A 25,596-nucleotide genomic window follows, 5' to 3' on the forward strand; every position below is an offset into this window, starting at 1 on the left:
CCGGCCATTTCCGTTTAATTGATCGTCCTGAAACGTTGGCACGTATATGTGCTCCGTGGATCGAAGACGATACTGGGACGGCGGTTTCAATGGTCACTGGACGAGCCAATTAGCTCCGTTCCAATGCTCAGGTACACTCTTCTCCCTCGCTCTTCTTCCCCCTGACACCCTCGTGGCGTTCTTTTTCTCGTTCGAACGAACGCGTCTCTCTTTTTCTTACCAGAGCACGGATTCCCGGTCTATATGCGACCTGGAAGGCTTCCGGGCTGAAGCGGGACATTACGGGCCCCTCTTCTACCTCAGACGGAACACAGAAAACCGAGGTCCTATCTTATCCGGGAAGAAGTTTATAGCCCGGTCGACTCTAATTGGGCGAGAAATCATCGGGCACTCCTTTCCTCTGTCCGCTCGCTCAAAAAGACGCTCACTAATTCACGATTTCTCGCGTATTATTGCCGGGCCATGCCACCCTTCTTTCCCCTTTCTACCCTGTCTCTCTCTCTCTCTCTCTTTTTCCCACTCCACCTTTCCGTCTTGCAACAGTTTCACAGTTTCGATGCTATTCGTTTCCGTGGCTCGTGTCGGCTTCTCGCCGTGGCAACAATGTTTCGCGAGGAACGAGTCGCTTTGACGATTTTCTGCGAGCGACGCGTTATCGAGAGCCGAAGGTGTTCGTTATCGAACCAGACTCTTCGAGCCTGAGAAGAATCCGAAGAACGATAGATAGGTACGAACACCTCGTCGTGTCGGTCGGTTCGATTAACTTGTCCTTAAACCGCGAATGTTGGGGCCGCGTTAGCAAGGAGAAGCTCGAGATACACGGACTGTATCAGGGATATTTCTCTTCTTTCATGAAAGGAGGGTGTAACGCGCGAGGGGAAGGGTTTGGGTGGCGCGCGTAGCGTGGAAGGCGAAAACGACAAAGAGGAAAGAAAGCGCGCGCGATTTACCGGGCACGAAAAGGTGCGCTACGCTCTCCGCGGCAGGCAATATCTCATTGAGCAAAGGAGGAGGTGACTTTAACGTTGGCCCCTCGTTCTTCCCATGAGCAATCGCGGCTGAGACGGGCTCCGACGTGGCCGCTGCGAGTAAGATCGTTAATCTTACCGCACCGATCGGTCTCAGATAGTAATTGTTACGTTCTCGTTTCTCCTGGCTGACTGCCTGAATGTATCCGGCGATCCTTCCTTCTGTTCTGTTCTGTTTTGCTCGTGCCCTCCTCTCCTCTCCTCTCTTCTCCTCTCTTTACCGCTCTTTACCTCTCTTCACCAGACGCTCTTACCTCCTTCTTTCCTCCACTTCTCCCTTATCCACCCTGTTTCCCGCATGTGTTCGACTGCTCGTTTGTCTCTTGTTCTTTCTTTTACGCCGAGAGTGTCGAACGACCCTCACCCACCACCGGTGTTAATGCCTTTGGCAACTTTGTTCGCATTACAATAACGTCGATCCCTTATTCTATCTTAAGCTTCGGCCCTATCGCTCCTGCCTTTTGTACATCGCTCGCCTCTGACTTTCCTTTTCTCTTTTTCGCCCTATTGTACGATACACCGATTTCACCGTCCGGGGTATGAGCGTTCCACGGGGTAATTTCAATGGCCTCCACCTCGCTACGAAATTCTTTCGACCCGAAGCAGATAAGGATAGTAGGGAGTAGTAACCGTAACAAGGCGAAAGATAGCAGCAGAAGATGTCACGAACACGCAAAAATGTTGCTAAGGACATACGGAATGATTCAGGAATATTTGGCAAGTTTGTTTCAATTATCCGGCCGACCGTGTCCCTTTTTTTCGTCGCGACCCGCCGGGTATGTTCGATGTTTCGCCTCTCTTTCGTTCTTCGGATCGTTCGCTCTACCGTGCGCGCACATCCCCGACCACGGGCGTGGTTATAAATTTGGTAGTCGCGTTAACAGCTGACGGGGGCCACGATATCCGAAATGTTGGCGGATCCGGTGTTTTCGTGCTCTCCGCCAACAACCGATTCCACCCGTGGCCGAAAAGTGTCGCCCGAGAAACCAGTTTCACACGCAGATTCCTTATTTGCGAACCCGACGAAACCGTAGATTCGAGTTAATCGTCGATGAGCCTTTCTCCTGGCTCCCGCCCATCCCCTTCTTTCTCTCCTTTCTGTCCCTTATACGTGTCTCATACTCGCTTCCCTCTAAGGGGATGCTAATTTTCACCAAAATCACCCAAAATTGATATTTTATCACGCAATGGATTCTAAGAACGTGTGACCAGAATAGGAATAAAGGTGGATTTGAAAACGTGGACAAGGTTGCGATGTTTCGAATTGTTTCGTAGTCAAAGACTTGGGTAGATATTTACAAACGAATTCATTTAAATAAAAGTCGTTTTTAACAGAGTTCGTTACAGGGTTACCATCGATTCATCTATTTTTTCTACATAGTGCCTAGGTAATGCATTATCTGCGTTATAATGATTTCGCTAGGACTAGTTCCGGATAAGTTTCGGCGTTTGTTTCCTCGGCGTTTCGATCTTTCCTGACTTCGTATCTGGATCTTTCCTGTTCTCGTATCTGGATCTTTCCTGTCCTCGTATCTGGATCTTTCCTGTCCTCGTATCTGGATAGGGGAAGCGTCCACTGCACCGCGGTGTAAATTATAGCGCAGCGCTGCAATTATAGCGCAGCCGGCCGACAGCCCGATACATATCGGGTAAGCAATTAATTACCTATCTAAATCCTCGGTAGTTCTAGCTGACAATAACGCCACGACGGCACTGCCGGTAATTGGAATTTAACGTTACACAACCATCCTCGTAGCTTATTATCGTAATCTTAATTGTAATAAATGGATCGTAATCGTAGTAAGTAGTTGGATAGGTACTAGGGACGTATCACTCGACATGAACGATGAAGAGTCGAGGACATGTCGAAGCGAGACACACGAATTGAAGTTTAACGAAACGATCTCGTCAGTCTTCTGTTCTTGTGTAATGAAATTCTATGAGATTAAGCAATAATTACAGTCACTGTTCGAATTCGACACGAATTCTACTACGATCACGATCGATCGATATAAACGGATCTCGAGATTTCTTGTTCACGCACATATTAGATCGATACACTTGAACGTTCTCTCTCGCAGCAACGTTTCTTTCATATATCACTGATTCATAATCGATCTTGGACACTAGGCATGTGTTAAATCACGATCTTCGGTGGCAAAAGATTTCACGCAAAACTCATTGTTACTTTAAACGTTTCTAATACGAGCACAATTTCTTCGATCGTTCCACCTAGTTTCGAGTTGGAACGATTTCAACGATCGTGTTTCGTCAATTCCAAGGGTTGCTGTTCCGTCCAATGATCCCGCCATGCAACAGTCGGCGAAGAAGCAACGTCTTGATCCGAATCTTGCACGTCGATCTCCTCGTCTTCCTCTTCAACCTCGACCCGCTCAAACTCCTTGTTGTTCACAGACTCGGATTCAATCACGGATCTAACGTTAGTCTCGTGCCTCTGCTGTTCGTAGGTCGGACTCGAGGACTTGATTATACTCGGCGAATCATCACCGACGAGTTGACTGATCATCCTAAAGGCGCTCGGTTTTCTTTCCGGCTGTTTGGTGATGGAATCGACCCTGTCGATCCTCTCGTTGCGTTCCGCGACCTCTCTGGATGACGAGGAGTTGGTCACGACGGCCCGGAACGCGCTACTTTCTCCTCCCATTCCGGCGATTGAGCAGCTTGACGTACGGCTTACTTCCATACCGGATGCGGAATGCGGTTGCGGCGGCGGCTGCTGCTGCGGCAGCGGCGGTGGCGGCGGAGGTGGTGGAGGTGGTGGTGGTGGCGAACGTTTTAAGAGGTTCATTCGCTGATGACGACGCCACTTTGCCCGTCTGTTGGAAAACCAAACCTAAGAGTCACGAGTTAGGTCGTTAGATGGCTTGTGATCAAATTTCTAAGCTTCGAAGAAACCAGGAGGCTATGCACGCGACAGTCGCAGGGCCTATTCCACGGGCGACACAGACGCAATTCTCTGTGTATCGCGTTACTTCGCTTCTCTATGGATCTGGAAGCTCTCGACGAAGAGTAGAAAGAGAAATAACGACTACGATCAAAACGAAAGACGAGAGAGGCAAGAAAACTACGATCAAGAACAAGCCCTGCGAGACCAACGCACTAGCCCCCCGACAAAGATATCTTTGAGATGGAATTGATCCTCACCTGTACACGAGCTTCCGAGAGAGAGGTCTTAGAGGCTAGCCGTTCGCGCGTAGACACGCAAGGATAGTGAGATCGTTCGAATTCTTTCTCGAGCTCCTCGAGCTGTTCCGGGCTGAAGGTGGTACGATTTCGTCGGAATTTCGGTTGCTCCGACCCATCCAGGCTTCCTTCATCTCCGTCACCGTCTGCACAGAAAAACGACCATCTTCCTCTACTACCATCCCCTGTCTCGCGTTATCTTCCTCCACTCGACAACACGTTTCACGATTCTATTTCCTTTCTCTCTTTCTGATTTTCATCCCAATCGTTCTTCACACGGTTAATGGAAGATTAAACAATCATCACCTTGCAAGTACCCTCGTGCGATGGCGTCCGCGTGAAGAGAGTGATCCGCCGTTCCAGCAGCCGACGCAGAGGCGGCTGCGGCTGCCGCTGCCGCCGCTCCTGGGCTCAAGGACGGCGGAAGAAGCAGAGCGGAAGCTGCGCCAGTGATTCCAGTAGCTAATGGCGGCAGCATCCAAGGATGACCCGCTGCCCCCGGCGCTGGCCAGCCAGCGGGTAAATGGTGGCTGGTCGTTGGGTGTTGATGGGCGCTGTTGAAATACGGATGTGGACCCGCGGCGTATAAACCATAGCCTGCCGCTCTCGCGAATTCCGCGGCTGCTCGTTCTGCCGCGCGATTTCGTAGAATTCGGTTGATGCTACTGACGGATGGAGCTGTCGCGTTGCTGCAAACGCCTGCAAAGAAACGAGCATGCTGCTTCTGGAACTGTCTACTTTGCGATTCTTGTGATTCTTTACGAGGGAGTAGAGAACTTTGGCGGTTGTTTAACGTTGTCCGGAAGAAAAAGTAAGATAAATCGTCTAGTCTTATTCGGATTTCTTTCGCTTCTTGTTCGCAATTCTTTGTGAGATTTTGAAGAATTTTGGCAGACGATGGACGATGACGATCTGAGCTGGTTTGAAAGATAAAATAAAAGTTGAATCATCTGAATTGTGTGTGTGAATCATAGGATTCGTTTCGCTTCTTGTTCGCGATTCTTTGGAAGATTTAGTAGAATGGAAAGTGTTAGTCAAAATTTTAGTAGATGGAAAACGATGGTAGTTGATGGTAGTTTGAAATTGTTCTGAAGGTAAAGTAAATTAAATTGCGCTCTCTTGTCGAATTTGTCTCTCATCTCGTGAGAATTTTCTTAGATCGTCCTGGATCGATTGCACTTGTTCGAAAGCGTAAAGTATACCTTCCTATAATATACATAACATATACGGCATTGACGCCGTTATGAAACACGTGTGTCGTGCGTTATTGATAAGCGAGTGACATTTTTGACAATAATAATAGGTGTCCACGCTAATAATAATAGATCGTCTCACGTACTCGAGACTATAAAACAAACAATCGATTTATGACCTACTAGTTTCGTATTATACGATTATTGTAAAGTACAATAAACAGTTTTAACTTTGATGTTAGGCTAGAATCGTAACATGCTAGAGGCGTGTTCGAATTTCTTCTACGATGAACTTCAATTGTAGGTTTACAAATAGATTTCGTAGCAGGTAATGTGAATTATGGTTTCCATCCTCGACACCTTCCTCCCAAGATTCCGTTCTTTTGAAATCAATAATGAACACCTTGCATCCGGTTCTTTCTGCGTTTCGAAATGCTCTTGATTTTCATGTAAATTGCTCGTGGATGACGCACGATACGCCTCAAAGGAGAAAGTTCCCAACGCATTAAGAACGAGAGACGCAAATTCAGTTAATTGATAGTCGAAGAAGGAATGAGACATTCATGCGCGATGAAGAGAATACAAGGTGAGACTACGCCGAAGCTCGTTTTCAAAAGAATAAAGTATGCCGATGGAGAAGAACGTGGAAAAGTTTCTTGATTCTAGTCGCAATTGCACGTGCGCTCGTACTACAACACACGTACTACTATTATTGCGAGCGATTTGCAACTGTGCACGAAACGTGCGGCTCACGCATTGTTAAATAAGAAGTTAACTAACTACATATCTAGTTGTTGGCAATTACATACGAACAGAATTCGTCGTACACTTTATTGTATTGTATATTAGCAACTCGGAAGTTAAACCGATCAACTCTGTTTTCTGAAAAATTCTTAATCTTATTACAAGGTATTCTCCGACGAAATCGAAAATCTTTACTATCGTCGATGTTCGACAGATCACTTTGACAATAAAATATGTTACACGTCACGTAATGGTATAAGGAGTAAATCGAATAGTTCTGTATGAGTGAATTTAGCTTTGTTGTCGAGATATTAGTGGAAATATCGAACTGATGTCTACGGAAATGTATATTTTTATGAACATAACTATAAGAAACGAAATTCAGATAAAAATTTTGTCTCGTCTAATCCTAAATGTTCTAACGAACACTTTATGTATTTTAGATATTTTGCGTGTTTAAATTTTTTATAGATGCAAAAATATGTATAATCTACTGATATATCTAGTTAATTATTTAATTAATTAATTTGCTTTCTACAACTATTTAACCTATCTCCGTTAGATCTTTTCATAGAATTGTATGAAATCAAAAGTAATTAAATGGAAGGCTGGATACGAGATAATATATATATATATATATATATATATATAAACATGTGAACCTGGTACGTTTACATTAGAAATGGTCTGTCCAATATTTTGATCAACAGAAGTTCATTTAGTTGTATGTATAGAGACACGACGTGGTTATTTTAAGCACGTAGATATCATTAGACCAGATCAATAAATAAAATATCAGAAAATTCCAAATATATAATTAAGCAAAAATCAAATAGCTGTAAGGCGCCTGACTATTTATCGTTTATATCAATATACCTCTCATATTTCCAAAATAAAGAATTAATGAACGGTGTATATGACATATTTTATCTAGAATAACATGCTGAATGTGTTGGTGAAGTTCGTCGATTTCATTGCGGAATACGATGGCTATATGTATACGATCGGTACTTAGTTTCTTGGAATGCAAATGATTACCGTCATAATCATATATTCTGGTACTAAAATTAAGAATTCTTCATAGAGAGTCGATTAGTTTGATTTCTGTGTAACGCATGAATCAAACTGGTCCATTAGCAAGAATGTAGAGCGACAGCAACAGCAGTCGGTTATATTCGTTTACTTTATTATATCCGTTTACCGAGCGATCTGTCCATAAATTCGTTTTCAATAACTCAAACAAGCATTTTTTAAGCATTCCTATGCGTTTACACTTTAATTTGACCAAAGTGAACGAGCATTAGCTCGGTTAGGCTAAACGCACTTTAACAAATGCCATTCTATCATTTATCGTGCTGTTATCCACATGAAGTATTATAGTATCGACAAAATGTGCTTACCTTCGGAGATGAGCCTCTCTCGAATCTCCCATGCGAAGATCGTCGGATTTTCCCTCTTGTATTGTTCGATTTTAGCGACGACGGCTGGCGTCGCAACTTTTGGCTTGCTGCCACCGATTAAACCCGGCGGGCGCAGCGTACCTGGAACACGTTAGAACGAATTTCAAGGACGCGTTGTCTTCGCTAATACTTGTGCTTCGCGATAAAATTGGTCGTAAACGGCGATGCCGGTTTATATGCCCGTGCCGGTCGTATCGGCGAGTGTCCAGCATTGAACCCGCATAATTTCGGAAAATCACGCAAACACCGGACATTCTCCACGTAATAACGCTCGAGTGCAAACTGTCAGCCGACCTTTATAAGTGTTCCTCAAGCACACGAGCTTCTACCTTGTATGAATTGCTATTTAAACATACGTAGTACGCTACGAGTAGATTGGTTACAAAAGTACATATACGAAGAAAGGAAAAGAACTATTGCTCGTAGTTTGTTCGATGTATTGGATGGAATACGTTGTAGCAGTTGACAAGATGGAGGCTTAGAAGGTTGGAGCGCATCCCGTGTATAAGTCCTGTCTCGCACAGGCTCTCGACATCGGATACCAATCGTATCGTCTGGGCGGATCCACACGGGGTAGTCATTAGGAGCTTAGCACGTGAAACGATACTGGTATGCGATAGCCTGCGATAATATATAATCAGAGGTATCTAATATGAGCCGAGACGTGTTCAACCTGCTGCCATGCCGCTCCTCTGCGTTTCTTTCCGCTCTCTTCTCCGCTCTGGTCGATCGTCATGAAAGAGTAACGCTTCCAACTCGCTCGGATTAGGCATAATTAATGAAAACTGAAAGTTTGAATCGTTGCAATCGCATTCATTTTCCGATGTGTTTGATTCTTCAAATTGAACAGCTGAAGTGGCAAATTTTGTAGCAAATAAGTACAATTTTTTTATGGGAGAGGATAACAGCTGTACGAGCGAGATACGGTAAAAAAAGTTATAAGTGAGAGGCAATTTTGTTCGAGGTTTTACAATCGTAATGTAGAGATTAAGATTGCTAGTAAATCGTGATTAGTAAATCTCTACTTCTCAACTTCTCTTCGCTGTTTTATTCCAATTGAAGGATTTTCGCAGTTTAACGCGATATTGGGTGTCATTTTTGCCGAAACAATAATTTGCTTATTGCGTTGAACGTTCCGTTAAATGTATTTAACAATTTAAGGACCTTGCTCTTTCCAGTCAGTTTTTATCGAATTATCGATTGTAATTATAAGATCGTGTATCATCGAGAATCGTAAGCGGAGTTCGCATGATCGTCTCGTTGACAGATTCGTGGTGGTTATCATGGATTTAACTGCTTCATTCTCCTAGCGTATTACAACTCCTCAGGAAAAATTGGAAGTCCAAAGTGGACGAACCTAGCTTTATAATGCGAGCAGAGAAAGCGCAGTCAGACTCGAGTAATTATAGAACGTTTCGCGTTATCATTAACGACAATGACTACGGTACAGCTGACAAGTTGTACGCCGAAGGCAGACAGGTGTTACGCGAACACATAACTACAAAGATGGAGTGTCGTACGATGCTCGTTAAACTCGACCGTCGATAAAATCCGCGAACTCTATTGAACGGCCTGATGCACTGGAAAAATTGTCTATCAATGGAGATACGCTTGTAACTATAAAGTTGAACAGCGTAATTGAAGTTTTTATTATGCAGCTGTTTCGAAGAATATAGATGGACGAATGTTTGTTGTATAAACGATGCAGGTTCTATAGGTATTCGAAGTTGAGAAGCTGGAATGATAAACGACGAGAGCTCTAAAAGAAATGGAAAAAGCTTTTAAAGTTATTGCAGAATGTAACAGTATTATGATCGTTAGAGTTCGGTAGATTGCGATTAAAAAAGAAGAAAGTATAGTGTACAAAGGAAGAAATTTAACATGTACAGTTAATCCATCCCCTTTGTAGAACTGTAAAGCTAGTAAACGCTAAGAATTCGCAACAATCAAATAATAAATGACGTAATCATCAAAATTAACAGAACCGTGTTTTTCTTTCTATCGAAACTTTTCGCTTCTGACATGACTTATCATTTCAACTCCTCCACTCTTTATTTAACGCTTGGTCCTAAAACTTCTGCTTCTTGATAAAACTAGAAGATTCGCATGTACAAGGAACTCGCGTCTTACGTGTACTCGCGCGCTATTACAGGAAAAACCGCTTCGAAACCGCTTCTTATCGCAGAAATAATTGATGAAAAAAGTACACGAGCCGGAGAACAGGCTGCTTACACGCAGAATACGCGATGTTAGACGTATCGGAAGGCTTGTCTCGCGTCTCGTACCGCTGCCGGAGTTGTCGAAACGCACGATCTTGGCAAGGATAATGGAAAACGGAGGCGCAGTCAGAGTTGAGCAATTATCGGTAGTTACGTCTTATTATTAATAACAATAATGACGGCTAAAGTCTGTAGGATATCGCGTGCGCTCCCACGGATGAACTGCGTGCCTGGTATAAACGATGTACCCACCTAATAGGCATCCATGCCTCGAGCAAATTCTTTGCCCCGATACAATGTCTCTCTCTTCCATCTGGTTACTCGCTTTTCCTCCTCTCTTTCCGTTTCATTTTGTTCCGTGTGCACGGCCGCTGGTCCGCGCGCTCGCGCGTGTGTATGAAATTTTCGAGAGCGGGGTCCGGTTAATGAAAGAAACCGCACGAAGCCGCGGTTCCATCGTACCTAGTGGTTACTCGTTCCTCCATGGATCGAATCAACGGACAGCGGACGCAAGCGGATCACCATCGATATGCTTATTCGTCTCGAGCTTTGCGATGGCTACCAGCATCCATCTCCGACGAGATCGAGCCGGCCATTATGGATTTACGAATGGAAAATAGGCGCAATCGCGGAACAGAATGCAGGGATAGGTTTCTCTTGCTAGGTACGCGGTCGTTATCCCGACGAACGTCTATGCAGTTCGCTATGGAGCGTTCGAGCCGTCTCCTCGACGTTCCTTTCGCGCATTCCGGGACCATTTCTCCATCGGCGACGATCGATCTTGGTACGCATGGATAAGAAGACCGATAGGATGTTGCGGCTGAATTAATCGTCCGGGATGCATCGGAGAAATTAGACGATATCGGCCGTCTAGCTAAGAACGCTTTTCTCGTTGCTCTCGAGAAATTTATCGTGCTCTCGAAACGCTGCTGCACGAAGATATCAACGCACGTGATAAGCTCTATAATACGAATACATGTTCTCGGATGGCGGATATGTATCTCGGCGAAATCGTTGATTCTTGATTCCATACGAAGCCGTGGATGCGAGGTTCGCGAGATGGATGAACTCGCGTCCGCGGTTGTCAGACGGGAGTTAACGAAACCGTAACGTTCACCAGGTACAACGATGAACATCGTTGGAACGCCCAGTCTATGGTCTCGAACGTTCGTAACATGCGTTTCGTGTCCGCACGCAGAATACACCGTGGTTGCTCTCGATCGAAGAAAAAGATTGCGAAGCTGGAAGAGGAATCGGCGATTCTTGCGCAGCCAGACGACTACGGCGCAGCCAGGGGATTAATTGTTTGCCGCTGTTAAGTAATTGCGGGTCGATTATGGTACATTATATTCACCTCGAGAGGCCTAAGGAGTCCGTATCCAGTGGAGATGAAGACATTACCGGCGAGTCGAGAGAGCAGGCCGAACGGTATTTTTACGAGCCGCTCGTAAAGTTAACGAGGACCAAGGTAGCAGTCAGTCGAGAAAGAGAGAAACCAGCGTTCCACCGATGCTCGGTGGCTCACCTCCATTTTTTTATTGCTCCCCTCGGCAATGTTCAGCGTTCCTCTTCCTCTTCTCCGAACGTAGAAGTCGATGGTCGTCGCCACTGTTGCTCGACTTTGAATCACGATTTTCGACCATCGATTCACACCTGTTTATCGGATTCGACCTCCCTTCGATCGTTAGAATACCTATCGCTTATCCATCGGTTGTTCGATGATTCGATTTCGTCAATGATATAACGAATTCTTCTTTTCAAAGTTCGATGCACTCAATTTAGTTAACGAATCAAAGTATTCTAAGGATTATTTTTATTAGATCGTTTGACAAGTTGATGGTATTTTCACGTAACTCGCAGCGCTGTATTTTGAAAAGGTAGGTTATTTTCAACACAATATGCATGTATCGTATCGTTCAATGACTTTCGTTTATCTATTCTTAACCAATGACATATGCCTCTAATTGACAACCATCACTCACTGAGTGTATGCTCGAACTTTATTAGTCTTCAATGTTGAAATCCCAGGCTTTAAATCTAAGAAACCATCTTTAGACAGTTCTTTCGTGAAGATGCTTTCCCCATAAGCAATAAAAAGCTTCTGTTATTTTTACTGCATTCTTGTCATTCTTTTGATATAAGAAATATGTCAAATGTGCAAATATATCTTACTTTTTCGTCTTAAATTTGCCACAAAATTAACAGATATTCGTTAAAAGCATTTCCATACTTGAAGAGACATTAAAATTATCTCACTTTAAAGAATATATAATTTAATGACATAAGTTAACTTAACCTCCGTACTACGAACAAATACAAGCATTCCAAGATCCACAAAAATTAACAGAGCTTATCAAACAATGCATAAATTCTTGATACAGTAAAAAGAACGTCGTTCGATATCTCCTAAATTCCTCGCGTAGATTCCTCGAATCGGGGACGTGGAAGATCGGCACGGGTAAAGATCAGAGCAATTATTGACAAATTATTCCAGAACGGTCGAGCACTGGTCAAGCGAATGTTTTACGGGAAAAAGAAACAGCTGTTACAAGTTAATCTTGGCCGGCTAACGAGCTCGAAAGACCGCCGCTTCTTCGTAACGCTCGTTATGCCTTATTTGCCCATACTGATACGCGATGCTCCTTCTTATTTCCCCGACAGTGGTTGGAAAATGCTCGGGATGCCGATCAATTTAGTTTACGCCGTTTTATCGCCTCGGACGCGAACGAGCGGTCATCAACGTCAATCTGCTCGAATTTGCTGCGCAAACAGTATGGAACATCCTTGTAAAAAACTAGCCGTGAACGAGTAGCTCGCGGGACTGTCGTCAGCTTGTCGTGATTAACGGCTCTGGCGAATTAATATTTTGAATCTGGCAAACGCTTAAGAAATCTACCGAACAGTTATGTATTTTTATTTCAGCGTGTCTAAGCTTCGGACTCGTTTATCTCTAATATCTTTCTAACGAATGATCTGATAAAATCAAACCACTTACGGTGGATGGAAGCGATAAAGCGAGATTGTCAAACTGGTCAGTGTTTGAAGTGTACAACTTTCGATGATCAATTACTATTAATTTGAAACGTATAATAAACGAATTTATAATAAACGTATTTATAATAAACGAATAATTAATTCGTATCGGGGATCATAAAGACCTAGAATCTTGTTCAGGATCATATAATGTACGCAATTCGAAATCGGTTCTTCGTTCGTTCCCGAGAATAGTTACAATCAAAAGTTACATTTTGGGAAATTTGGAGATGTAACAATGCAGAGAATATATTATACCATACGAAAATATAGAGAATATCTAATATTTGTTAGAATAATTTGTACATAAGCGAGATATCCTGCTTAGGTTTCACGTTTCAGCTGCGTTTATAAAAATACGAATTTGTACAAATATCCGCAATCTACTTATAACTAATGTCTAACTTATGTTCAACGTATAAGTTATCGTTGAGCTGTTAACGATGACAGAAAATGTTTTCAAAAAAGCAACGCAGATACCAGCATGCGCATGGAATGCCAATAGCTATAGCTAAATCAATTGGTGACTTTAGTTAATGTTTTATTTTACGACTTTACAAGGTATATCGCTTCTACCTACTATACCATTCGTATGCTCGCGTTGATCAAAGTACTTTCAAACTCGTGCTACCAATTTCTCGGACGCCGGAAGCGGCAATTATCCCTAACTTCGCGGAACGTGTTAATCTTTTTCATCGATGGACGTTTACAAACATTTGCAGAGATTAGAGAAATTTCCAGCGATTCGATCTCTTCCGTGTTACAGGGCATTAGCCACGATTACATCGGTATCTCGAGATTCGTCGGATAGGCTAACGAACAGTCGCGGATGCAATTACCAGGGAATAATGGTGCCACGTCTATGGGAATAATAGCGAAAGATTGCCGCGAGTTTCACCGGTCGTTTCGCGGATCACGATGGCTGCTTCGCCGCTCGCGATCTCCGCTGATTTTTCTGTCGCCTTGAGCGGAGAGCACGCGCGGCTAGGTAATTTTGAGCGAGTTACTGGTGCAGTTTCGCTCGACTGAGCGGACACTATGCCGAACACGGATTTTCAGCGCGTGTCGCCTCCTGACTCGGCATTTTCTTGGATTTCATCGCGAGGAGCCGCGTCACGGATCGGTAAACGCGTGCACGTTACCGCTCGCCAGCATTTATCTCGCGATGATACCTGGCTGAGAGGAATGCCGTTGTTTGGATCAGTTCGCGATCTATGGAATTCTGTTACGCGTAAGCAAACTGCTCTATTATGCTCGATCGTCTGACCAGAAGGCTTCTCAGAACGGAAAAGAACGAGTTGTAGGTACCTTGCATAAAGGTAATTTCTCGTAGAAGGGATACGCTTATGTATAGTCGCTTCTTCTTTTCTTTTTTTAGCTATTTCTTATACATTTAGCTTTCCTCGTGCGTCAAATGGCGAATTATTAAATTATACTGAACTTATAAACAGACGCTGTCGGTCGATAGGAATCCTAACCTGCAAGCTACGCGAAATGTCAACGATAGATTCTCGTATCTTTCTCTCGCATGAGATAATTTATACGAAATTTGATTAGTTTATTAATACGTATATAGTTTAGGCACCAAGATGGAAAACTTACCCAGAAGTTTGGTGACGACCGCCCCTTGTTGATTCAGCGACAGCACATGATTGGCAAGGTCGTTGTAATGCCTCAAAGCTCCTAATCCGTGCGATAGTTCGAGCAATCGTTGACGGCTGGTTCCACCACCGTTGCCGCTGGCAAATGGTCCCGCGGTACAGTTTTGTAAGCTCACGCCTGGAAACGTAGCAACGTAACCGATTACCAATCTCGCTGGTATAACTCGCCTTCGTCTTCGCCGCTTAACAAGATTTACTCGCGACAATAACGCGAATACAATACAAAGACCAATAGCGAAGATAAAAAATTGTCAGCTACTTGAAAAACCATATTTCATACTATGTTCACGACATCTTGTCGTCTGGTTGTCGTACTGTGCGTAAACCCGTTCGCGAGACACAATAGTAGGCATCGTGCTGAGCGGATATAAAACATTTGCAACTATCTTGCGACAACTATTTGCAAACAGTATATCTATTCGTAAACTGTACGCTTGTGAGTACGCGCTTTCGGTGAACGTTCGACGTGCTTCGTTCTATAATTCATGGACGAACATTCAACGAGTTTCTCGCTATCGAGAACAGATCGAAAAATAGTAGATCGATTCCATGCATCGCTCGAATGTTTATGGTCGATCTGCTACTTTACTCGCGAAGGATCGGCAAAAACCGATGATAAATACGATTTCATTAACAGTAAAGGTGTAACGAGCGCGTGGAACGGCGATCGCGAGGACGTGCCGGCGTAATCGAGCGAATTAATTTAAATTACTCGACGCGGAACGCGATCTCATCGATGCGATCTTCTTCTCGTCTCTCGGGGGCCCTCTCGCCGGCACCACGGACAAGGGAAAGAAAGAGATGGCCGAGTGAGAAGCATCTGCCGTTTGAAATCACGTCGATTAATCACCGAAGGTGCGAATACCCTCGTAATTCCACGAAGGACACGGCCGGACCGGTGGTTCGCGACTTCCTCGGTGATTTTATAGGCGGCTAATCTCGGCGACGCGACGCGACGTTCCGTTTCGTGCCACTCTCGCGCGCTCACCGGAGAAACAGGCGACGATTTACGATCGAACCGGCCACGGTATTGAGAGCGATCCATTTTTCGCCGGGCGAACCTTACTTTAAACTTCCAACACTGATCGTATCTTTCCGAAGAAGAGAGAGGGAGGGGTAGGGTTGACGACGAGGGGATGAGGTTGAGTACTTATAGGATAGGGTAGGAAAGAGAGAGAAAGAGAGAGAGAAAGAGGGAGGAGACACAGGGAGATGAGAAAAGGGAGAACAGGGGGCGGTTGAGAGGAGGAAACGAGGAAAGAAGAGCGAAGAGGAGAGAAAAGGCGGTCGGAAAGGGTGTCGGCCGACAGCTCGCGTTTACCAAACGATTGGTTTTTTGCGACGATGGCCGGCTGGCTTTTCATAACGGCTTCGTGAATCGGTAATTGCGAGAAATAATCACGCGAGCGGCTCGTACGAGTTCGTGCAGCCGTCTGTGCTCGTCTCTGCGTACATATCCTTTTCCCCTTCGAATTAATTCCGAAGAGGAATCACGGCCAGAAGAATAATTGTAATTAGCGCCGAGTTCGCGCGGACAGGCACCGTGATTTTACTGGCGGATAATCTTAACGACGTTTCGTACGATCCGGTGACCACGATAATTTACGATCGAACGACGATATTAAAGAACCGTTTTCCGCGCCTACCGGGGCTCAGCAAGATGCGAGAAGGGCTCATGATGGTGCGCGCGCGAAGACAAGCCGGACGCGAAGACGATCGTCAAACGAGAAATTAAATTCCGCAGGTAGATAGAAAACGACCCGGTTCCTCAGCTCATTTGTAACGCCTTGTTTCGACTGGTTACGAGCGGACGGAACGCGCGTATGCGTTTACATAGCACCCGTTTAATTAATTAGTCTTTTAAGCGTCGACCGAATTGCCAATCGACGATCCAGATGAATTTTACGCGAATTCTCGTGGTTTCTTATCCCGTTTTACGCTCGTTTCGCAGCTCGACATTTTGCGTCGTCCCGATATTCAACAAAGCAACTAGCGCCGTTATAACACCGGTTTCTTTGTATTTATCGCCATGTCGCCCGATTAACGAATTAAATTGTGACTTCTTCGCGCTCGGCGTTGATACATGGGTGATTCCAGAGAGGTTATTCATACGCGTGACTCTCGGACGCTATATCCGAGATATAAAAATACACGCGGAATATATTATTGAGCAACTCGAAGTCGATCGAGCGTGCCAAGTTTAAAGTATTCGGAGATGTTTCGATGGCGTTGAATTGAACATAAGAAAGCCGGTCGGAAGTCGAATCGGGGAATAACGAGGCGAGTTCGTTTCGGAAGATATGTACGCGGTCAGGGAATATACACGTGTCGCGAGTAATTTGGTCCTGGCAACAGAGAAGGAGACGCGAGGACGAGGCAGTTTGCGGACGATGAGATGCATCCGTTGGGATCGTTTGGCAAGCGCGAGCGGTGCGAAACCTACGCGTTCTGCCCGTTCTGGAAATCGCACGGACGCGCATTCTGCGTTCGTTTCGTGTCAAAGCTATCGAAGATGCCGTGAAAACGAAAGTAGCCGATGCACAGAAAGAAATGCGTCGTGTCGTTGCATCGACGCGAGGCTAGAACCGGTTCTGAACGAGTTCTGCCATCGAGTCCTCTATATTCTTTCGTATATACGAAATTGCCCCGTGGAAAAGACCGATCGTTCGCGCGAGGCAATAGATAATCGTTATAAAAATCAAGGAGCGCGATTCCTTCTGGTAAGTGCCTGGAAGAGGAAACGAGATCGATGAATGAAAATCGTTCGATCCTTGAACGAATCGACCGACTCGACCGTCTCGTGCAGATCATTGCGACGATAAACGCAGCGGATATCTTGGTTCACGCGTAATCGACGCGACGCATCGATATCTCCCTTCGAAGTGGTTGGATCGATCTTCGGAACGAATCACGCGTGAAACGATTTCGTTTCGACGACACGAAGGCAACGAGCTGGCGCGGCGCAGCTCGATGTTCACGAAAATCCACGAAAGCAGAAAGCGGGCAACGGACGAACCTGACCGGTACCTGTCTCGAAACTCGCAGGGTGTGGCTATAAATTCAGCCGGATAGGAACGAGATACTTAGGTTATCCACGAGTAACGGAAAATAAATCGTGCGCTGCCTGTTCCCGGACGACGAACGGACACGAAATCCAATTAGCTGCGCATACTTCGATTAAATATTGTCCTCGTTTAATTAGTCTAAACGTTTCGCGGCGGTGTCGCGCAATATTTACGCGCTCGTATATCCACGCGTCCCCCCTGTTAACAGGGACTGACGCATTGGCCTTCTAGCTTAGCTGCTAGAAGATTCTAATTAGCGTCCGACGCTCGACGACCACGAACCGACAACGACCACGGACATCGTTCGTTACGCTACAATAAAGGACAGATAGGAGCGAGAGTGACCGGCGAGGAGACACTTAACCCACGATCGGTGGAAACAAAGTGGCCGACACCCGAACAGATGAAGATACCTGCCAACTACCGGGGCCCCGCGACGCGAGATATACCTGCTAACGTCTCGAAATACCTGCTGGGTGTGGCAGTTAAGTGTAGCGGATAGTCCCGGCGAATATCCGGAGCGGCCACGGTATCGGTCAGGACACAGAAGTCGAGTGCGTACCGATCACCACGGACGGATATTGAAGGTTCAACGAGAGCACAGCAGCTCTTCGCTAAAAGACGTACTGTTGGCAACATATTGAAACCGGTTCTGAACGAGTATGGCTGGTAGCTGACCGTCGTTCCGTCTGGCAAGTGTAAACCACGGAAAGGATTTCTGAATATACCAGTAGTTGGCTGCAACTCGGACACCTATTCGATGGTCATTCGTTGCTCGTTGATCGCACACCACCTTATCATCGGATTCTAGGGCTCCGTGAAAAGGTCGACGGGCCGTTTAAATTCTTCTGCGATGCTTCTCGTCTCGTGCTTTGCATCCTCGACGAACCGGGAACACGATTTCGCGGTTGGTGAATCGTCGCGACAACGATTCCGTAGGCGTTCGCGAACGCGTTATGATTGGTGTCGAACGTTCCGACCTGTTCTTTGCCTGTGATCGGTCAATTAACATTCGTCGGGTAAGAATAAGATCGTCATACGTCGGCGACAACTCGTTGTAAACATCCTCGTCCGGTGTGTATCATATAGAACGCATTGCGCTCTAAATTATTCCACGAAAACGCTATTTCTGATACCTCGTCGCTCCGATCGACCGTCGTCCTCCGTGTTTCGCGCTATGGTAATAGGAAACACGCCTATGCCGGATAATTTGCTGTCATCATTTAGCTGTCGCACCGATAAACGTCGTATGACATTTCCTGTGCGATGTTTATTCGCGAGAAAATATCTCCGTACTGTTCCACGATTCTGTTTCCTTTCGACAAAATCGATGTAAACCGATAGATATCTCATTGACGTGTAACGAGTAACCGTGTAAAGCGGAACGTGGATCACGAAAATTGGTGGTAATTTTGGATGCGCGATTTTTCGAGCGTTTAAACGCTCGTTTAAGATACCGAGAGGGGCTCGAGCGGCCTCGGAGGAAGATACGATCGTGGACAGGGGAAAGATCGTATCATCCCTTAAGAATCGTTGGCCTACCTACCATAGAGCCCGGATTTCGACACCTGGAGCACCATGAAACGACGTTTTTACGCTCGTTTAACGCGATTTATATTGCCACCTTTTTCCCCTTCGCGATGTAGAAGAGCAAAGGACACGCGCGACGCGTCCATGGGATAATGATATTTCTCCATGGTGGAATGATTACGCGAAGAAACTTAGTTTTGGCTTAAATACGGTTTAAATGGATATAGGCTAAGCACGACGATCGTCGATAGAAGAGAAGAAAAAAAGCAATCGATAACGTGCAATCGGTTCCTCCGGTTTTTGCGAATTCGTGTCAAAGGCGGCGAGGATACAGTTTACAAAATACCATAAGAAGGTGCTAGTGGAAGAGGAGAGCAAAAAATAAGGACGCTGCTAGCGTTGTTCGATTGTAACGCGGTACGTCGCAAAGAGAAACGGTTGTCCAATTAAATTCAATCATCGCGGTTTTGTCCGGCTGAAAACTATCCGCGCGAACCCAGGAGTGTCTCGGTTTGTTTGCGTTCCATGGAAATTTTCAGAGCGAGACGAACCGAAGCGTAACGCGAACGTTTCATCGATTATCCCGGTGTGTCTCGATTATATCGCGAGACGCAGTGTATTCAAGTGTTCGAGTCGCGCAATTTGACGAAGAGACGCTCGATCGGGCTACATGATGCACGATTAATTGCTCGTTATCACTCTAACAAAATTAATTACTTTGTTCCCGCGCTCGAGTTTTATCTCGAGCCAGCCCCGATCCTATTAGAATCGCACGATTTCATTAAAGGCGCATTGTTTTCGCAATTGTGACGACATCGAGCCACACGCAAATATCTTCGACTTTGTTAATCTTGACGAAACGATATTCAAATGGTGAATATCGTGCGTCAACCGTGTAACGTGCTTGCCAACGGTATATAGTAACGTGGTTCGAAGGATTTCATGCAAAAAGAAAAAGAGTCAACCGTATTGGAGAAGGCAAAAAACAAAAGGGATGGATGTGGAGGCAAACTGACCGTCGATCAAAGACACTGGAGGCACGGTCATCTGTTGATGGTGATGCGCAGCTGGATGCTGATGATGGTGCGGTGGATGGACCTGAAACAGATGCGACCTCGTCTGCGAGAAGGTCGGCGAGGGTGGTTCCCAAGGACGCGTGACGCCGGTGCTGACGGGTGCATCGTCGTCGTGACAGCAAAATTTGTCGGTCGCCGCTGCGGGGCCGCTGGCGCAGTTCACCACCGCGTGACCTTCGTTGTTATTGTTGTTGTTGTTGTTGTTATTGTTGTTTGCAACGTCACCGTTGTTGTTGTTGTTATTGTTATTATTGCCGCCAGCGTTGTTGCTGTTGCTTATACGTGTAGTAGTCGCGCCTGTCGCAGGACTACCACTACCACTAGCACTGCCACTGACACTACCACTGCCAATGCCGTCGACCTGCACCATTTCGCTGTCGATCGCAGCCGCCGACTTGGCAGTACCAGGAGGGGTCGCGACGCCGCCACCGATCATCATCACCAGACGATCACCTCCACCCCCTCCACACCGGGCACCAGCTCCTCCTCCTCTTCCTCCCCTTCTGCCTCCACTTCTGTAGCTACACCGTCCCTATGGTAGAGTCGTTTCTCTTCCTGCCTTCGTATCCGACGGATGCTCGCCGTTTCCTGCACCCGACGTTTCCTGATCTGTCTTCTCGCACCCCTGTCTTCCCGTGTCTTCTTCTCTTGGGGAAAGAAGTTCGCTGGCGGACTCGAGATATCGCAGGTCGACGTTCGTAAAGATCGTAGCGATCTTGCGCTGAATTTGGACGAGCTTCGAGTCACCAGTTCCAGTGTCTTACCGAGGCACGAGTGTCACGACGTTCTCGAGTAAGAACAGATAGCACACCGACAACGAATCCTACGTATAGGTGGGTGAAAAGCGAACCGCGGAACGAAGGACAACAGTCTTCCGGCACGTACGGCCCCGGACGTTCAACGACGGCAACGAGGTCGGTCCTCGTGCACGCTTAGCCACTCACGGTGTCACAAGATGCGGCGGTCGGCGTGTGTATCGCGCTGGCGCAGAAGCGCGCGAGCGCAATCGACGCCAGGGTCCGGCGTGGTTTCCTGCGTCCGATTAACGAAGCTGAATGACATCCTGTCTGACGGTCCGTCGGCGAACGCGATTCATCGCAACGCGAGCTTTCACGTCGGCTGTCGCGTCTACGTGGACGAGCGTAGTCGATGCGAGGAGGTAACGGCGAGAAGTGCTCGCGAGCGCAGGCGCTTCGTCGAAGCTCGTGACTACCTATAGACGTGTGCCCTTCTCTACCTTCCCACCCTCCGCCTCTCTTCGCTCGCTCTTTCTCCCCCTTTCTCTCTCGCTCTACCGCTGTCTTTCGCTCCGATTCTCGCTCTTCTTTCTCTCGGGTTCCACGCTTCTCTGTTTCTCCTTCTGTCCGACCCGTGCTCCCTTCTCCAATAACGACCGACGAGCTACGCGCTACCACGGGATAACCTGCTCGCGCTCCGCCGGATTCGAGCAGATTGCCTTCCGTTCGGGCTTTCGAAGCGCGCCAACGACTAGCTTCACCCCCACCCTCTAGAGCCTCGCGGGAACAGCGGCGTCTACTCGCATCCAGCTGACATCCAGATTTCAGGTAACGACAGTCTTTCTATTTGTCTTTCGATCCCGACCTCGTTCGCTCTATCGCTTCGGTCTTCCGCCTCTGTCCTTAAAACGAGCCTCTATGTAAGTACATACATTCGTTAGACTTTTTCCTTCATTGGTAGCATCTTCCGGGTGCGATCGATGTCTGTCTGAGGATATAGTAGTCGGTTCCGGTTGCTTCTCTCTGGTAACGCCATAGATCGAGGCTCGAACACCTCTCGGACCATTCACTTGACAGTAATTTCGGACACGCGATTCCTCTTGATTTCGGTCGTCTTGCACGATGACCGGTCCACCTCTTTTTCGTAACCTTCGATTCGAGCGCGAGAAGGAAAGCTACGTATCAAGAAGCCAGTGTGGAAGAACGTAAAAAAAGAAGGAGAACGATGTAACACGAGTACACGGGGTAACCTGCTCGCGGTCCGCCGGATTCGAGCAGATTGCCTTCCGTTCGGTGGCTCGAAGCGCGCCCAGACTAGCCTTACCCCCACCCTCCAGACTGTTGAGTCGAGGTGAGATCAAGATTTAAGGCGCCGCGGCGCAGCGGCGGTGGCCGCGGTAGCAGCGGCGGCGGCAATTCTGACGAAGACGAACAGGAGGACGAGGACGAAGACGAAGGAACGACGACGCGGTGGACGTCGACGGGAAGGAAGAGGACGAGAAATACGAGTTCACGGAGCAACGAGGAGAGGCGAGCACGAAGACGAGGCAACAGCAGCAGCAGCACCAGCACACAGGGCTTGCACGATTACGATCGCGCGCACACAGGCCTCGGATCGTCGAACGACGAGGAGGAAGAGAGGAGGTGACGAGAAACAGGGAGAGGTGGACAGTGTGCGGCTTAGTCGAAGCGCTGGTAAGCTGAAGGGGGAAGCCGGGAGAGAAGCGCGAGGATGCATGGAACAAGTCGTCGTCGGCTAAAGGTAGCCAAGTGCGCACTCCATGCCGCGCATCTGAGCTTACCCGACGCCCACCGACCATTACCGGCTCGATCGACCAATTGGGCGAACCGGTGGACGCCCACCGATCTGTTCGACCTAGCGTTCGTCGTCGCCCACGCCGAGAAAGCGCCCTTTCGCCTTCCGCTTTTCGCCTTCCACCTTCCACAGGCTCTCCCCTTTGTCCTTTTCGCAGACAGGATCGATTAATTCCCGAATCGGATGTCGATGTCGGATGCCGACTACGCTCCGGAATCGCTGATTCCAACGATTACCTTGCCTCGATACTTGCAATCGTCATCGTGCTCTTACATGCACTATGTTTTTCCAACACCTGGCTTCAGTATGATATAGGACAATAGGTATTTTTTGGGGAGGGTCATCGTTGGTCTTATTGTTTCGCGTGTCTATGAACAACGGACGATATCGATTTATTTTAATCCTGGGATGTTTCTCTAGACGTGTAGAGGATAATTCAAGTTAATTTGTTGTTTTGCCTCGAAGTATCAAGATCGTTTGGACACATGTAATGCAAGAATAATTAAACTCGGGGTAAAACAATGTCGCAGCTACGCGCAACCGTCGACGAATTGAATTTTCCGATTTCCTCCCGACCAGTATAAATAAACGGACGCAACCGAAAAGAGTTCAGTATCAACGAGCTATCTAAATGTTATCACGAGTTATCTACAGAGTTATCGACGAGTATCTAACGGGCATTTATTGAATATTAATTAGCAATTTTACTTTGCGGTTTATACACTGTACGAGCGACTCAGCGGATATAGTCTATATATTTATTTATTATTTTAGATATATTCGACGGTTTCGATAACAAGAAATAACATTTAATAAATCTCACGGTCAAATATCCTATATACTTGTCCTCTACAGACGATTAGTACGATGTTACAGACAGATTTTGACGCGGGTTTGTGCCGGGAAACGAGAATGATTGTGTAGTTCCCTCGGAACAAGTTTTAAATCCACTTGGAGGCTACGGAGGAACGCGGCACTCGTTTGATCGTCGTTCACAGATTCGGTGCAATCGAAAGCGCGCTTGTAAAAATCCTTTCCGTCCGCGTGTTATACTTAGTCCTGATATCTCAAGTTCGACGCTCCTTTTGCACAAAAGTCTTGGTCAGTTTTCAAACATTTCCTGCTACGATTTAACTTCCGTCGGAGCAAGATATTCAAATCAACGTTTCTTACTATCTCGTGCGTTCTCTTTTCACTAGCAATATACCGTTGTTTCCTCGATAGATCTGCCATCATTTCCCATTTTCACTCCAAAATCATAGCGCAAGTCTTACGCACAGTGCGTCGACCCGTGTCAGATGCTCTTTATTTTCTGTCGTTGCCAGATAATTAGCAATTGGAAGGCGTACGTTCAAAACGGTGTCGTTCATGGGAAAATCCGCTGCACAGCGGTGTAGCGGATACGCTGGAAACGCGGGACGTTTGCGTGGCGAATGCGAGCGTTTCCTGTTCTTCGTACATTTAGTTCGACTCTAGCTCGATTTAGCGAAACGCAGGTACTGTTTAGCCAGTTTTTCCTCTTACGTGAGGTGTCGGTAATCGAAAGACACCGTAATAGTTCAATAACATGGCGAACAGAAAAAATGAAGGATCATTTCGAAGATCGTTGGAAGTATGTTTTGCACGCTGAAGGTGGTGCTGGACGCGAAGATCCGTATAAACCGAAGAAAAAACAATTTGCTAGGTATGTAATTCCTCGGTTACTATCGAGGACTCACGCGAAGGTTTCTCGGGCCAGTGTCTCTGCTAAGTGCGGATCATCAATTTCATTTGGTTGCGTGCACGCACTCCGCTGCCACTTAAATTCTTTCCAAGTAGCTACGTCAAGGAAACGAAAACAATCGATCATCTTGTGACGTATACGAGCTTTTCTTGCAAAATTATGCTGATTTCGCTGCTGTCGACGCGATCATTTTGGTAAAAGTTCGTTATACTGACAGTAAATTAAATCGTATTTGTCGAAAGGGAAAGAAAGCTTAGTATCTACGAATTAGTTGACTACGAATTTATGGCACGTTTGACATTTAATTTTTAGTTGGTTTTTAATTGACTGAAATTAGCTGAAAGCGGAGCTACCCGTTCATGTTACATCGGTATTCAATCTATCGCATATAATTGAAACGAGATCATGCACGTCATCGAAGATATTTGCGTATTTTCCTCAAACTCGAGAAATTCTCCAACAACGGAAACATGTTATTCGGTCGAAAATGGCCTGAATGAACGCTCAGAAGAGTCAAGAAGCGTTCGAGCGAAGAAACCCGAGTCGAACTGGTGTTTAAGAGTAAATTGGCATCTGATCGCGAACAATTTTGGTATTCGGTTGTATTTTTAGGACGATAAAGGCTACAAAAGAGATTTACCTTCGAAGTATGTTCACGAGCGTGAGTCACGCGTGCAAATCGAACTGGCGGAAAGGAAGAAGGTAGGCAACGAGCCCGATGCAAATTCTTTCTTGCAACGGAGACTCCTCGCGTGCGGTTCTCTCGACAGAGCAAGGTACATAACAACAGATCGATGCCTAGCTACCCCTCAGGAACAAGTTCTGGAGTATCGATCTTAAAACGTCGTACTTTTCTACCTCGGTCCTGTCGTCTGCTAAATAATAGTTGCATCTATAGATATGAACATCCAGGCAACGTAAGTAGCATGTCAGATAGTTCAGGCAATAAATTAATAAATTAACCAATTAATATTTAAACGAGCCAAGAAATTTAAAGGTTCGGAAGTTCCCTCGCCGTGTGATACCAGAGTTTAAAGATTGCTATAAAAGCACTGTGCTTCACGGTACGAATTACAAAGGTATGGATACATCAATCGCTACGAACTT

General features: G+C 46.2%; 1 protein-coding gene across 2 annotated transcripts; it reads right to left on the reverse strand.

Moving 5' to 3' along the window:
* Positions 1 to 2,316: 2,316 nt before the first annotated feature.
* LOC100648670 (paired box protein Pax-6) lies at positions 2,317 to 23,774 on the reverse strand. Of its 2 annotated transcripts, none has more exons than XM_020866265.2 (6): positions 20,154 to 23,770; positions 14,484 to 14,660; positions 7,570 to 7,710; positions 4,539 to 4,931; positions 4,194 to 4,378; positions 2,317 to 3,882 (listed from the first exon to the last, which is right to left on the reverse strand). In XM_020866265.2, the coding sequence occupies exons 1-6, from the start codon at positions 20,650 to 20,652 to the stop codon at positions 3,283 to 3,285; spliced, it is 1,995 nt and encodes a 664-aa protein (XP_020721924.1). In that variant the 5' UTR covers positions 20,653 to 23,770; the 3' UTR covers positions 2,317 to 3,282. The 2 variants fall into 2 exon arrangements, with proteins under 2 accessions (XP_020721924.1, XP_048268005.1); XM_048412048.1 differs by having other exon boundaries at positions 3,546 to 3,865; positions 20,154 to 23,774.
* Between the last annotated feature and the right edge of the window lie 1,822 nt (positions 23,775 to 25,596).

Source organism: Bombus terrestris, chromosome 2 (assembly GCF_910591885.1).
Source record: "Bombus terrestris chromosome 2, iyBomTerr1.2, whole genome shotgun sequence".
NCBI classification, from domain to species: domain Eukaryota; kingdom Metazoa; phylum Arthropoda; class Insecta; order Hymenoptera; family Apidae; genus Bombus; species Bombus terrestris.

Coding starts and splice junctions, on each gene's coding strand:
- LOC100648670 (XM_020866265.2), bottom strand. CDS start 20,652: ATGATGATCGGTGGCGGCGTCGCGACCCCTCCTGGTACTGCCAAGTCG. Junction 4,932..7,569: donor AGAGAGGCTCATCTCCGAAG/GTAAGCACATTT, acceptor GTTTCTTTGCAG/GCGTTTGCAGCAACGCGACA. Junction 3,883..4,193: donor TCTCGGAAGCTCGTGTACAG/GTGAGGATCAAT, acceptor CGTGACTCTTAG/GTTTGGTTTTCCAACAGACG.